The sequence below is a fragment of the Tachypleus tridentatus genome, chromosome 1 (assembly GCF_004210375.1).
Source record: "Tachypleus tridentatus isolate NWPU-2018 chromosome 1, ASM421037v1, whole genome shotgun sequence".
In the NCBI taxonomy this organism is placed as follows: Eukaryota; Metazoa; Arthropoda; class Merostomata; order Xiphosura; family Limulidae; genus Tachypleus; species Tachypleus tridentatus.
Window position 1 is genome coordinate 178,285,457 of NC_134825.1, and position 15,146 is coordinate 178,300,602.

General features: G+C 34.8%; 1 protein-coding gene across 2 annotated transcripts in view; it reads left to right on the forward strand.

The window, feature by feature from the left end:
- The first annotated feature begins 457 nt into the window (after positions 1–457).
- LOC143231290 (DNA-directed RNA polymerase I subunit RPA49-like) overlaps positions 458–15,146 on the forward strand; it is a 74,236-nt gene continuing 59,547 nt past the window's right edge. Inside the window, exons 1-3 of one of the 2 annotated variants that reach the window (XM_076465850.1) lie at positions 458–684; positions 2,393–2,507; positions 3,999–4,075. In XM_076465850.1, the coding sequence (XP_076321965.1) occupies positions 2,505–2,507; positions 3,999–4,075 (80 nt within the window). In that variant the 5' untranslated portion in view covers positions 458–684; positions 2,393–2,504. The remainder of the gene's footprint in view (positions 685–2,392; positions 2,508–3,998; positions 4,076–15,146) is intronic. The other variant, XM_076465843.1, reaches the window with a different exon arrangement.

The window sequence follows — 15,146 nt, forward strand, 5'->3', positions numbered from 1 at the left end:
TAATTCAAAATTTTTTCACCACACAATAATCCAAACATCTTCGCCCTTTCAGCTGTGTGGGCATTATAATATGACTGTCAATTCCACTATTCGTTGGTAAAAGAGTACCCCAAGAGTTGTTGGTGGGTGGTGATGACTAGCTACCTTCCCTCTCGTCTTACACTACCAAATTAGGAACAGCCAGCGCAGATAGCCATCGTGTAGCTTTGCGCAAAATTCTAACACACGCTTCTCGCTGGTGGTGTATGCAGGAACAAAAATTGCTTCAGATATTTCTACCAACGAATTAACTCAAATAATTTCAAAAGCTTGTTTAACCACGTAGAATTATTAGCTGAAACGTGCAGGATCCTGTAATTGCTACTTTGTAATTATAAAATAAATAAAATAAAGTTGGATTTACATTTTTTGAAAGATTGGTTTAATTAAAATATTCTAAATTGCAAGACATTCGTTTACTTTCAGGCGTTAGGGGGACAGCGAATAACGCTGTATTTTGAACATGTTTATTTTTCTTACATCTTAGTTTGTCTGTATTGGTTTATGTAATATTAAAATTTATAATTATGATCACTAATAAGCATAGTGTCGAGAACATTTCTGGAGGGAATGTAATGAGAGGTCATGAAAAATACAAGCTACAATACATTGATGGAAGTGATAAAAGCTCTTACGCCTGTCTTGGTTAGTGTTGTATCTTTTGGAATATAATCATTGGCAATAAATGAATATAATAAAAAATTTTAACACACGTCAACAGTTAACACTAACGATAGTTAGTACGAATACTGTATTAATAATAATAAGTAGCAACTGACTAAGGCAAGTGTATGTTGTGTAAGTTTGGTGTAACTGTTACTAGCTGTAATTTAGTTCTGAAAGCAACCTTGGCAAACGATGTCAGATTGTTTTATTGTGACTGGTATTAGTAATATATATATATACAGATGGTAAATTTAAGTTTATTGTTTCAATGTACAAAGACCCAAATATTTGGGTAATTACTCATTGCATTTTTATTTATCCAACTTATAAGAGCCTTAACTAGACAAAAATTGGTAGAGTTACACTGAAATTTCAATTATACACCAAATAATTAGTGAAAAACAATAATTTTACCTGTAAACTGATTAATCATATCACATAACTGTTTCATTAGAACAATGCTAACAAAATGTTGGTGATTGATGTGAAATTATTGCTTTACCCAGTAACCTGAGACATTGAGTGAAACCCAGAATAAGGTTAGATACAATGAAGTCAAAGAGCCATATATTTCATGTGGTGTTTATAAATGGAAACTGTTAATAACTGTGTTAAAAATGAAGTATGAAACTTAAATATGTACCTATGAAAATAAAAGAGAAAAGTTGTATTCTCATTGGTTTTAAAGTAAATTAAACTATGATACAGCATATAGCATACTGTTGTTATACAAATACATCATTTGTTTTTGCCCAGTGATATGATGTAAAGCAGACTGTTGCTAAGCCAATGTATTGTTGAGCACGAAGAAAGCTATCATTTGAAGTATCACTGGCTCTAATTCATATAGCAACAGCTAACCAACATCCTGTTTTTGGTTCTAGCATTCACTCGATTGTCTGCCATATATTGTGGTGGGAAAGTTTAACAATCTTCATGATTTTATTATGGTGGATTTACAACTGTAGGAATATAGTTGCTTTAAACAGTGCAAACTAAGCTTGTAATAGTACTGTAAACATTTTGTGTTTTGGTGTAAAATAGTTTAGTATTTTGTTTACAGGGGATTTATTTGTTCACAGCTGTGATTTCTTATTAACACTTTCGTCGTCGGGAACTATAATTCTATGGGATTCTCTACTTGAATGTTATGAAACAGCATACAGAATTCTTTAGTGTTTTTAATTAATTTTAAGATTTTTTATGTATTTCTGAAGTTACTATTAAGATTTCCATCATAAATTTTTAATTCATTACAATATTTCTACTAGCTTTGTTGTTTATATTTCTCAACTTTCCTTTTGATGTTCAGATGGATCTAAAAACCCTTAACATTTGGAACAATGGACTCCAACAGGCTCTCAAAAGTTCAGTGTTATAAGCAGATCTCAGATTGATAAGCGAGCTTGTCATTGAAATAATCTGTTATATCCCAAAAGTATATATATATTTAATATGTTGTAAATATTTGAGATGAGGAATTTGCACTGTTTTCTTTGATTGAAATTATTTTGATTTTGAAAGTGCTAAAGAGTCAATGGCTAAACATTTTGCTTTTATTAGGAAAATAAAAAACTTATATTTTATCACATTAGTCTTTCATAGTGTTAAGTGATTTTTGAACTAACATTATGTCAGTTTTTGTTGTTGTACATAAAACTATTTGTGTTGAATTACTTTCTGTCAGTCAACTTTTCCAATGGAAAATTGAAGCAAAACACCAAACCAAACCTACATTTTAAAAGTTATGAAAGCTCAGAAACTCGAGAGGGGTGGTTCTCAAAAGAAAAAGAAAGATCATGGTAATTATTTTCTTATTTACATAAAAGGGTAAATGAAATATGAAAAAAGCACTGTATGTTATTTTATGGGTAAGTACGTGGAGATGATGTTAATCTTGACAAATTTGGTTTCATTTTTGCTGAGTACTCCTAAGAAATTATATGCTATTCAAATGTTTCCTTTACTTTTAGTATTGTAAAAACCAAAAAGGATAAGCAAAATAAATTTATGTAATAATAAATTAAGGCTTATAAAACAAACAAAAAATAAGTATAAAAAATCAAAGGATTTATTTTTCATAATTACTGAAGTCAAAATAAAGATCTATACAGATTCATATCTGTTTGATGTTATTAGGTTGTCCAGAAATAAATGTTGTTTTTGGATTGCAAAATTTGGAAAAGTATACACCAGTGTTGTAAAACATGTTTTAATCAAAGTAAGTACCATTTGCTTCAACACACTTTTGCCAGTGTGTGCAATACTGTTTATGCCCCTGCTTTATAAATCAAAGTTTCTATGGTCAATGAACTCCCTGAAAGCTTCTTCTGTAGCTGCCTGGTTGTGAAAGCAGTTATTGTTCAGAAAGTTGTCAAAGTGCTTAAAATATGTTGGGGAAAGGTCTGGGATGATGTAGAACTTTGATTTTTAATTCATTCAATTTTTAGAGTGTAATCCTTGACAGGTCTCATAATGCTGATTTTGTTGATTTTCAGTTAGCACATGTGGAACCCATAAATCCAACTTTTTTCATCTTTCCCATCACACTTAGGTGGTTGGCAATGCTAGTGCCTAGCTTTTCTACAAGCTCATGTACTGTTGTGTGAGGGTCTGCCTCAGCTGCTTCCCTTAATGTGTTTTCATCTAAGAATGGCTTCCTTCCACAACATTTGGTGTCTTCAATACTTTCATCTCCATCTCTGAACCTTTGGAACCAATGCATAACTGTACGTTCAGTAACAGATCCATGGCTGAATGCATGGTTGATGCTCTGTATAGTTTCAGTAGCATTTCATCCAACTTTGAAGTCATAGAGGAAAATTAGATGAAAGTCCTTCTTGTCCATGCTGTCTTGGGGTTGCAAAACTTACTCTGAGTAGACTTGAAACAGCAGACAATTAAGACATCTTGTAAACAACAAACATTGGATTAAACCAACCAACCAATGATGAGTTATTTAGTATTCTGCTTCTAAATGACATCGTAAGAATTCCAACATCTATTTTTGGACAACCCAATAATATTTTTTTTTAACTTTTATGAAGTTGCTTGAAGTTTCTGCTAATAGATTGAATTATGGTTAACTAATATCTTAACTTACGATTGTTGGATATAATTTGTTCGTAGATTTTATGGTCAGAAAATAAAATGTTCAAATATTTAGATTTAAATTTTATATATGGTATTATAGATTGAATATAAGTGTTAGATTGTGTTATACTAGTTATCTAGTAAAGTATCACTGATATTTCTTAAAGTGCTTGTGGATAATAAACCTGATTGTTTCTCAGGTGGCAGATAGTGGAAGATTACAGTATGTTGGTTACAACTTTGGTCCTGAGGTGTCACACTTAGGAACTGTTTGTAGGTATGTAGAAGGAAAGTCACTATTAGTGTAGCTGGTGTAGTTAGTGCTGTTTGTTAATGAATTAATTAACAGACTCATTAAATGATTAGTACATCTTCTCATACACACAAAAAATGGAAGTTTTTTGGGGTTTATAATATAATTTTGTGAATCACTTCATCATTCTAACATGGCATTAATTTTCTTTCATTCACCTAGTTTTAGTTTTCTTTAAACTAATTTTTTAACTATCGCCCATTTCTCTACCCTTGTGAGGCAGTGGTAAGTTTATAGCCTAGAGACTTACAACACTAAAATGTAGGGTTTCATTCTCCAAAGTTGATACAGCAGATGATCTAATGTTCTAAAATAAACAACACTCTTTGTTATGGTGGTCTTCATTTGGAAACTGCTGATTGCATATTGTGCAAAAAGCATTTGAAAAATATTTAATCTGGGCATTTACTGCACAGTGAATAAATGGCTACTATCAGTTGGAGATGACCATGTGGTAACCATTTTTATTTTTAGAATATATGATAGTTCCTCATTGATCAAATAAATAAATATTGATAACATGTTTTTCTGATAAGAGCATTTAAAACATATTATGATTGTAAGTTGAATAGTTTAAATACGATAAACAATGAAGATTTGAATCATGAACAAATTTTGTAGTTGCCTACCATACTAACCAATAAACTTAATCACATTTATTTCATCTGATTTGATTTGAGTTACATATATAAAGAAAACCTCTTACTAAAAATATTGTAACTGAATAAAACTATAATATATCTATTAACCTTTTCATTACTAGTTGAGTGGAATCCATCCAGCTCATAACAGATAACGTATACATTGCTCTACAAAGGTTTGTAGGTTATTAATAAATGTTATAAGACTTTCATATACAAAATATAAGATTTTTGAATAAAGATTTTTTAATTAAGTAATTTCTTTCAGAGTTTATACTATTCAACATGCAGAGTAGTTTTCATTTCAAGATTAAAAATAATATGCATTAAAAAATTTTTAAATTTCATATGAGAAATCTTTATAACGTCCAGATAATTATCAAATGTTTTCTAAGAAAAAACTTTATATTTTATCTGTTATTTTCACCATTGAATCAGAATCTCTGAAGATGTTTGCTAGATTTAGCCAGTCTTGAAACTCCTTTACAAAAATAAATACAAATTATCCACCTTTGTTTCTAGAATGACTACAAATTACCACTTGAAAATACAAATGTTTAATCTGAATAGAAGTTGCAATGACATGGCACATAAGCACTCATATTACAATGATTATAAAACTGATCTTTACAAAGTGACCTGTCTTGGCTGTGTTTTAATATACTAGTATTTTGTAATGTACACATTTCAATTATAATACATATATTATTACTATTCACAAATAAGATTTTAATCTTATTTTTCTCAAAATATATACCAGTAAATGAAGAGGTAAAACAAATATTCTTTTATACTTAAGACAGGTCTATATAAGGGACCATTTCCAAAAATTGAAAAATATTAGTGAGGCCACTGTGTTTGGTTCTGTACATTAGTGATATCTAAGCATATAGAAAAGATAGGATGCTGAGATAGGAGGCTTTTCTTTTATATTCCAGCTTGTCACATTTAATGATGATATTGGTAAGGGATGCATGCATATATTGTGTCAGGATGAGAGTCACCTTTATCTAAAACAGCATTTTCTAACAGGATGGTTACACTCTAGAATGGTTTACTTTTGGATGTGGGGGATGCAATTAATTTAACCCTATCACAACAGGTATTCTTTATTGCACATGATACAAGGTTTTAGTGTCTTACATTCAAAAATTTATTAATTACATTTTGTTTATGTTATACCAGTTAGAATAGCATAAATCTTAGTTAATATTACATATTTTAATAAATTCTTTATTCTACTCCTCAAGGTGGATTCCCATATATTAATTTTATATGGAAATATTTAAATAAATCCACAATTTTTCTCTAATCTTTCCTTTCCTCTAATTTGTTTACTACCCCTCTTTGAAGTAATTTAATTTAAATTACTTGTTAAAAAGTACTTAATTACAAAATCTGAATTTTATGGTACAAAATACTTGTAGTTTTTTTTTAAAGTTTGCCAAATTTCGCCCCCTTGGTTTGTATTTCTGTACGTGGTGAGGAAACCTCCCAGGAAAGGTTCTGTTCATTCAGTTTACCTTCTCTGGGATCTAAACATCCACCTACGTGTTTGCCATGTGTGGTAATCTGTGAAGGGGAGGAGAATATCCTGGTGGTTGAGAGATCCAACACTAACACACCACTTTGGCCTTGAATTCCTGTAGATGGGTGGGGTGGTTGAGAGATCCAACACTAACACACCACTTTGGCCTTGAATTCCTGTAGATGGGTGGTCTTGGGCTAGGATGAACTGAGTACCAGTGTTAGATGTTCTCAGTGGGTGTTGTGGACATTGTGTCTGATGCTTGTGTTTGGGTATAGTGCTCTTGAAATCCTAGCATTGCTACAGTGTCCTTGTTTGGTATCGTAGTGCCTTCGTTTTAGGGCTTCATTGTGTGTGGGGTCAATAGGCACAATAGGCACTTGTTATGTCTACTCCTATTCAAGAAAAAAATAAATAAAATTGAAAAAAAAAGCAGATTATTGGGAATTAACCACATAAGGGTAACTCTGTTGTACATTCACTATCACATTCATATTTTATACCTCAATTTGTAACTATGCATTCTTTATCTGAGAAATTCCTTAGGGTAGGTGTCTCTTTTTATTCAAAAGGGATTAGAGGTGCTTGTTGGCTTCTCCAAGTAAGTAAAGAAGTTATTTTATGAAGATATTTTGGTGGAAAAATATTCACCACAACATACCAAACTCCTCTTAAATACAAAGGCTATTGGGGATATACCCATCAAGGGTATATTTGAACAAGGGTATAAGTGTAACTTTGAATTCTTCCAGAGGAGTTATAGTTGGAGAGGGATTTAAAGAACATTCCCAAGTCAGAGATCTTTGCTGGTTTCTTCAGCTAAGGCATTTCCAGTGTGTGCCAAATCTCCATTCATTCACAAAGATGGAATTATGATCAAGGGCATGATCCATGGAGGTCAACAGACCTCTGTCCAATAAAGAAAAAAGAACATGGTCAAAAATAGAAAGGGTTCCTGCCCCATTCTCACTCACATAAAGAAAAAGAAAAATTGTCACTTTTATACAGTGAAACTGTAGGGGTTTTCATTCAGATATAGATGACATTAAGGATTTGATTGATTCATACCATCATGTTCATTGATTCTTAACATCTTGTGTGTTTCTCCTTAAAGGAAACATTTTTGAAACCTGCTGGTGCAGTCACCCTCAGACAGTTTTCTTTGTACAAAAATGACAGGTTGCATGATGGATGAGTGCATGGAGGGGTGGCGCTGCTGGTCGATCAGCATGTGCCCACCTTGTCTTTGCCACTTGATACACCCTCGGAGGCTGTAGCCATCCATGTTTCCTTTGGTCGTACCATTACTATTTCTTCTCTTTACGTGGCTCCTGAAGAGATCTGTGATCAGTCAGGCCTTGATGCCCTCATTGAGCAGTTACTGCCTCCCTTTTTAATCCTAGAGAGGGGTCATTCCATAGCTCATATGATCTCAGATCACAACCTTTCTCTCTTCAATACTGGTTCTTATACTTATTTTCATGCACCTAATCAGTCTTTTACTGCTGTTATAATCTCTCTGTCTGCTCCCCTTCAATTTTCTCTTACTTTTCTTGGAGGGTTAACAGTAACCTACAGGGCAGTGATCATTTTCTTGTCATTTTGAAAGCTATTAGTTGTGGTAGATGCCACCCTGATCTGCATGCCTCAATGGAAGTTGAACCAGGCCAACTGGCTCTCTTTTGCTTGTCTCTCAAAACTTTGCAACTGTCTTTACTATATGCTTTAAAACTTCAATCCTTACCACAGTCTCCCACCTCCCACCATGCTTTTTCAGAATAGATGGTCTGCCATTCATTCTTTTGCCCTTATCCAGGCAAAGTTGCATGAATTGGGTCTGTTCTTGGAGTCAGTAAAGAAGCTTTGATCTGGTGACATATTGGTGGAAACATCCACATCTCAACACAGTGAACTCCTCTTGCATTCAAAGGCAATTGGGGATATACCTATTGAGGTTACATCTCTTGCTGCTTTGAATTCATCACAAGGAGTTATTGTTGAGAGAGATTTGAAGAACATCCCTTAGTCAAAAATTCTTGCTGGTTTCTCCACCCAAGGAGTTTCTGCAGTGAGGCGTATTTCCACTCTCAAATATATCATTACGATGCCAACAAATGTCCTCATCTTGACAGTTACATCACCATGTCCACTTGCCACCATCAAGGTAGGTTATCGTAATTGCAGGGTGTGGCCATAAATTCTAAACCCTCTCAGATGTTTCCAGTATCAACGGTTCTGTCACTCAAAGACATCATGTTGTGGTTCCTTGACATGTGCTTTTTGCAGTGGCAAGGACCACGAAGCCTATGAGTGTGAAACGGATCCTCATTGCATCAATTGCAATGGCTCTCATCCGTCCTACTTTTGTTCTTGCCCTAAATGGTTGGAATAAAAAGAGGTGCAACATTTGAAAACGATTCATGACATTACTTATCCTGAGGCTCGAAAGTTTCTGTCCTACACTTCATCTTGATTGTATGCTGCTGCACTTTGTTCCACAACTACAGTGGATGTGCAGATGGATCTCTCTGTGCCTCCAAAAGAATTGTTCTCAAAATAAATGAAAAGTATTTTAAACTCCATGGTTAAAAAAGATGATGAATCAACTTCATCACCCATCTGTGTCCCTTACATTCATTCCAACAAATACCAAAGATCCACATCCTTTGGTTACGGCTACAGGCATTTCATCAAATACAACTCCTTCTCCCACTCCAAGATGCAAAACAATCATTCGTTCACATCCTCAGTCACTGGAATCCCCTTCCAACAGCAAAGATCTGCCAAATTAACCCAGGGCAGGATCTATGGAGGTTGAAAGACCTCCTTCGAATGAGGACAGTAAAGAAAAAAGACGTGGTTGTAAAGAGGAGGGTTTTCCACCCAATTCACCTACACGTAAATAAAAATGGCCACCTTAATACAATAGAACTGTTGAGGTATACGTTTTAATCTGGATGACATCAAAACACTGATTGCTTCCTACCATCCTGTATGTTTATCCTTACAGGAAAAATTTCTAAAACCTGCTGATACAGACACATTTTGGCATTTTTTTTTGGTACAGAAGTGACAGGCTATGTGATGGATGGAGGGGTGGCACTGTTGGTTGATCAACATGTTTGCCACTAAACACACCCTTGGAGGCCACAGCCATTCGTGTTTCCTTGGGTCATACCATCACTGTTTGTTCTCTCTACCTGCCTCCTGGAGGGACATATGTTCAGTCAGACCCTGATGCTTTCATTGAACAGATGCCATCTTCCTTTTTAATCCTGGGAGACTTTACTGGATATCATCCCCTCTGGGGAAGTGCTGTTATTGATAGGAGGGATTGCACTGTAGAGCATATGCTCTCTGATCACAATCTTTCTCTTTTCATTACTAGTTTTTCTACTTATTTTCATGCACCCTGTCAATCCTTGACTTCTATTGATCTCTCAATTTGCTCTCCTTCATTATTCTCCCATTTTTCATTGAGGTTTCACAATAATCCACGAGGCAGTGATCATTTTTATAATTTTGAGAGAGACTTGCTGTGGTCAATGCCACCTGATCTGTGTGCCCTGGTGGAAGCTGGGTCAAGTAAACCTGCCCTCTTTCACTGCTCTCATAGAACTTGATCTTGCCATTGTCTGTAAATCATCAATAGACAATTGTGTGGCAACAGTAACTGACTGTATTATACAAGCATCTGCTCAATGTATTTCTGAAACCTCGACACGTTTTCCACTGTATCTTCGTCCATGGTGAATCCTATCTGCCACATGGCTCTAAAGGCTCAAAAGGTGGCCTGGGATACTTTCTGTAGATATTCCACATCACTTTCCAGGGACCAGTGCACATGTTCTGTGGGTAAGACATCAAAGCCAGAGCAAATCTTGGATTAAGTTTTCAACCAACATATTTTCCACCACCAGTTCCAAAGTCATATGGGACAAGATTTGAAAGGTCAGTGGGCAATATAATTCTGTCTCCCTGTCAATCTTGCTCTCTCATGGCCAGGAAGTAGCTGATAAATGGAGCATCACCGATACTCTAGGTGAAAACTTTTACTGGGTATCTAGCACTTCTGTTTCTTCCTCCACCTTCTTAGCCATCAAAACTCGGGCAGAGCGATCACCTCTTTCTTTTTGAGCTGATTATTTCTATGACTATAATTGTCCCTTTACACTGGTGGAACTCAAACTGGCCTTTCATCGGTATGGCGGTACATTGGTTGGACCTTATGATGTACACTATGACATGCTGCACCATTTTTCTCCTGCTTCTCTTCTTGTTCTTCTGGTTGTTTTTAACCAGATCTGGAAGGAGAATGTTTTTCCTGATGCCTGCCACCATGCTATTGTCCTACCTTTCTCTAAGCCTTGGAAGGATCCCAAGATTCCTTCAAACTACTGTCCAGTTGCTTTGATGAGCTGTTTCAGTAAGACCTCAGAGAGAATGGTTAATGCTTGTCTTGTTGGGGTCCTTGAATCAAACAACCTCCTCTCGCCCACCCAGTGTCCACCATGGACCGCCTGATTCGACTTGAAACATCAACCAGAGAAGCCTTTCTCAAATGACAACATTTTATATCAATATTCACTGACATTGATAAGGCTTATGATAAAACATAGAGGTATGGCATTTTGCAAGACCTACACATATATAGGTTATGTGGCAATTTGCCCATTTTTATTAAAGATTTTTTAATGGACAGGAGATTCCAAGTTTGTGTGGGTTCAACACTTTGCCGTTCTCTTCTATGGGAACTTGGAGTCCCTCAGGGCTGTGTTTTGAATGTCATACTTTTCAGTGTAATAATTAATGCCATCAATGAACAACTTCCTGTCAAGGTTGCAAATAGGCTCTACATCTACGACTTTCACATTTCATGTTGGTCGTCGAACATTAGGTATATTGAGCAGCAGCTACAGACTACCCTGGGTATTCACCCTGATCCTGAACCTCCGTATTGGTGAAGTTGTGCTGTCTGTAGTCTCTGAGATAAAGTTCTTAGGGCTTATTTTTGACCGTAAGCTGACCTTTGTACGACACGTCAAGCAGCTACAGGTCAAATGTACAAGAGCACTGAACATCCTCCATGTCCTCTCTTCCACCAATTGGGGAGCGGATCGATATTCTATGCTAAAGATATATTGTGCTCTTATTCGATTGAAACTCGACTATGGATCACTGGTCTATGGCTCTGCCAGACCCTCGGCACTATTTACACTGACTCTCTTTGTTCTGTACTGGCCCTGGAATCACGTTGGTTCACACCCTGTTTTTGCCAATATTCAAAACCGACTGGCCCATTTCTCTTAAACATCTACCTCTGTCTAGTTTTTCTGGATACCGGGCCACATTGATATTTGCGGGAACAAGCTCACTGACACCGCAGCTAAATCTATCTGTTCTGGCACTACTACCACTGTGCCTATTCCATACATGGACTATGGTCCTGTATTCAAGGCTCGGTTCTGTGCCAACTGGCAGTCGACTTGGAGCGAGCAATGAGAAAACAAGCTTTTCCAAGTGAAACCGTACTTTGGACTTTGGCCTTCTTGCTTCCTTAAGGATCTGAAATAGGAAGTTGTTCTAACTAAACTATGCATTGGCCATAGTTTTTTAACTCATCGTTTTCTTTTATCTGGAACTGATGTACCAGTGTGTATTTTGTGTAATACTCAGATCACAATAAGCCACATTTTCTTTCTTGTCATCGTTATGACTCTCAACGACAGCTTCATTTTAAACATGTTCTGTCTCAATGTTTGTTCATAACGTTAGACAGTGTTATTGGTGATGGTGACACTGTCCACTTTGGTAAAATTTTTAGATTTTTAAAGGCCATTAATCTTTTTAATGCCATATAAGTTTTTTTAATTTATACATTAAACCTTTTTTAATGTGGTTCCCTCTTAAGAATCACAGTCCAGCTAGTTTGATTTGAAATTAGAAAATGGCCATAACGTTAAGTAACTCGAAACCATGACTAGAAAGGGCAACTTCAGGTGACTGACTTTGGTTTTTGTACTTACCTGTTAGTCTTCCTGGCAAGTTATGATAATTACCTTTATGCTACAGAAAGTCCTTTATGACTTCTATTGCTGTAGTTTTTCTCTTAACATTGTAGACTAGATGTAAACATTGGTTTTATGCTACTTATATTGTTTTTTTTAACTTTGTTTTGTTTTACCTTAATTTCCTTTTATGAATTTTACTACATTTACTTTATTTTTACCTTTTTAGCGGATGTTTGGTGCAGATAGCCTAGCTGCTTTGTGCCATAAAACACTAAATCAACCAACCAACCAACCAACCAACCCATTTATACAGATGGTTTGATATCACATGATTGTGTAGTCTATGCCATGGTTTGTTATGGTTTGGTGGTAGCATACAGAATCCCATCTACAAACTCTGTGTTCACTGCCAAATTGTTCACCATTTCTCTTGCTCTGGATCATATAGAAACTATGCAGTATACAAACTGTATTATTTATACTAACTCAGTTATCTCTCTATTGGCTCTGGAATGACTTTACATTAGTTCTCACTCTGTTCTCGTCGATATTCCAAACCAACTGGCCCATTTCTCTGTATTATCTCAGAGTGTGAGAATTGTGATAGTTTCTCTCTAGGCATCTCCTTTTCTCTAATTTCCATCCCTTGAAGAAGTACAAAGTTTGATGTACATTACTCATTATTGAGTTGTCATTGCTCAGGCAAAACATAATATTTTTGTTTAATTAATTTAATTAAAATGAGCTTCTTTAGTTTCAGTACATTTCAGCCAATGAGTTCTTAGTTTATAAATGCCATCTATAAAGAATTATATATGCCCTTTGATGCAATGAAGTCTTCCAAGGTACTTTAAATTGACCTTTGGTTTGCAAACGTTTTTTTCCTTTAAAGATATCCAAATGTTTAAAAAAGCTATAATCTGTAGAGAAAAGATCTGATGACTATGATGGATGAGGTAAAGTTTCATATTGAAGTTTCTTTAGTTTTTGAACAGTGACACGTGAGGTTGAGCATTGTCATGAAACAGAATGGGTCCTCTGTGATTGACTATTACTGGATGTTTTTATGACAACTTTTGGTGCATAATTTCAAGTTCACAACAATATTTCTCTGCTGTGATTGTTTCTCCTTGATTTAAGAATGAATAATGGATCACACCTCGTGATGACCATCAAATGTTGACCATAAGCTTCTTTGAGTGATGAGCTGGTTTTGATGCTTCTTCAAAGTCAAGCCACTGTTTGGATTATCATTCATTGTCATAAATAATCCATTTTTTATCACAGTTGACAATTCTATGAAGAAACAGGTCATAATTGTTGTAAGTAAGGAGTGAGGAACAAATTTAAGCTTGTCTTGTTTGATAGTTTTCAGTCAATTTGCAAAGTACCCATTTATTGAGCTTTTTCACCATACCAGTTGTTTCAAGATGTTAGAAACTATTGAATAATGAACAGTAAGTTTGTCAGTAAGTTCTTCATGGTTTGGTGAGTATCTGATTCAACTAAGGCCTTCAGTTCTTTCTCGTTAATGGCTGTCTGAGGACTACTCCGAGGCTTGTTTTGAAAATTTTTATCACCAGAGCAAAATCTCCTAAACCAATGCTGTGATGTGCACTCTTTAGCTGTGCCATCACCAAATTTATAATTGATATTATGAGCTGTTGTTGCTACATTGTTACCAAGCTTGAATTCTTGCAGAAAAATTACATGAATATAAATTGTATTCATGTTAACAAAAATCAATATAAATATGACTTACTTTCTGAAATAAGAAAAATATGTGGTGAGCTTGAAATGTACCAGACAGTATACCATATGATTTTGATAAATGTACACTAATGCATTTCTTTCAGTCATTAAAAATCAAGTTTAAACTTTGCACATGAAAATTAGACATCTCGTATACAACAGCTTGATACTATTCACACCATTATAAGTTGTAAACCACTTGGGAAATGTGCAGCCCACATTATACTATTGAATTACATTACCCCACAAGCTGCTTGTAAGGGTGAAATATTTTTAGTAAATTATTATCATTGTTTATTTTACCTGATCTAACTGTTAACCAGAAGATATCTATGTTTTTACATTTTAGCAAATTTTATGTTAAAGAATAAACAAAAACAAGAAATACAGTACTCAACCCAACTTGTTTTTCTTGTTTTTTTTCCCACTGTGGACTATCAATGACACTTAACCCTAGTTTTGATACTAATGGTTGTAGTTCATTAAATAATTTTTATATAAATAAATAATGCACTAAAGAGAATAGGCTTATAATATGCATAAAGCACACAGTTTTCTGTAACAATCATAATGTTTGGGTAATTCTAAATATGCACAGAACTATTAATAAATCCTGAAAGAGAGAATGTGACAGATGGGTGTGATAAGAGGAGTCTGATTTTCTATTTGATTTATCTGTAACCAAATAAAGTAGAAAATTATGGTTTATCTGAGTAGTGATAATATTATTGTGAGTGATTTGTGTTTAATGTTGTAGTTAAGATTAAGGATGAAAAGATACTTAGAGAAAATGTCTCACACTGAGGAAAATTTGGAAAATTTTAAATATTATCTTATACAATTAAGAACTTAAAAGTTATATGCTGTTAAAATTTGGATTACATTATGTAACACAAATTTTGTTCCTGGATAGTATGTGTTATTTCTTAATTGCTTTTGTTGTAAAAGTACAGAAAATGGCCATTATTCCTTTCAAACTTTGCTTTTGTGACTTGGATAATGAAATTTTCAAATTTACCCTTTTTCAAGATGGGCTCTGCTTCTGCCACAACGTATCCAGTCTGTACGAAGCAATTGCAATTGCCTGTAACTCTAATGAGTAG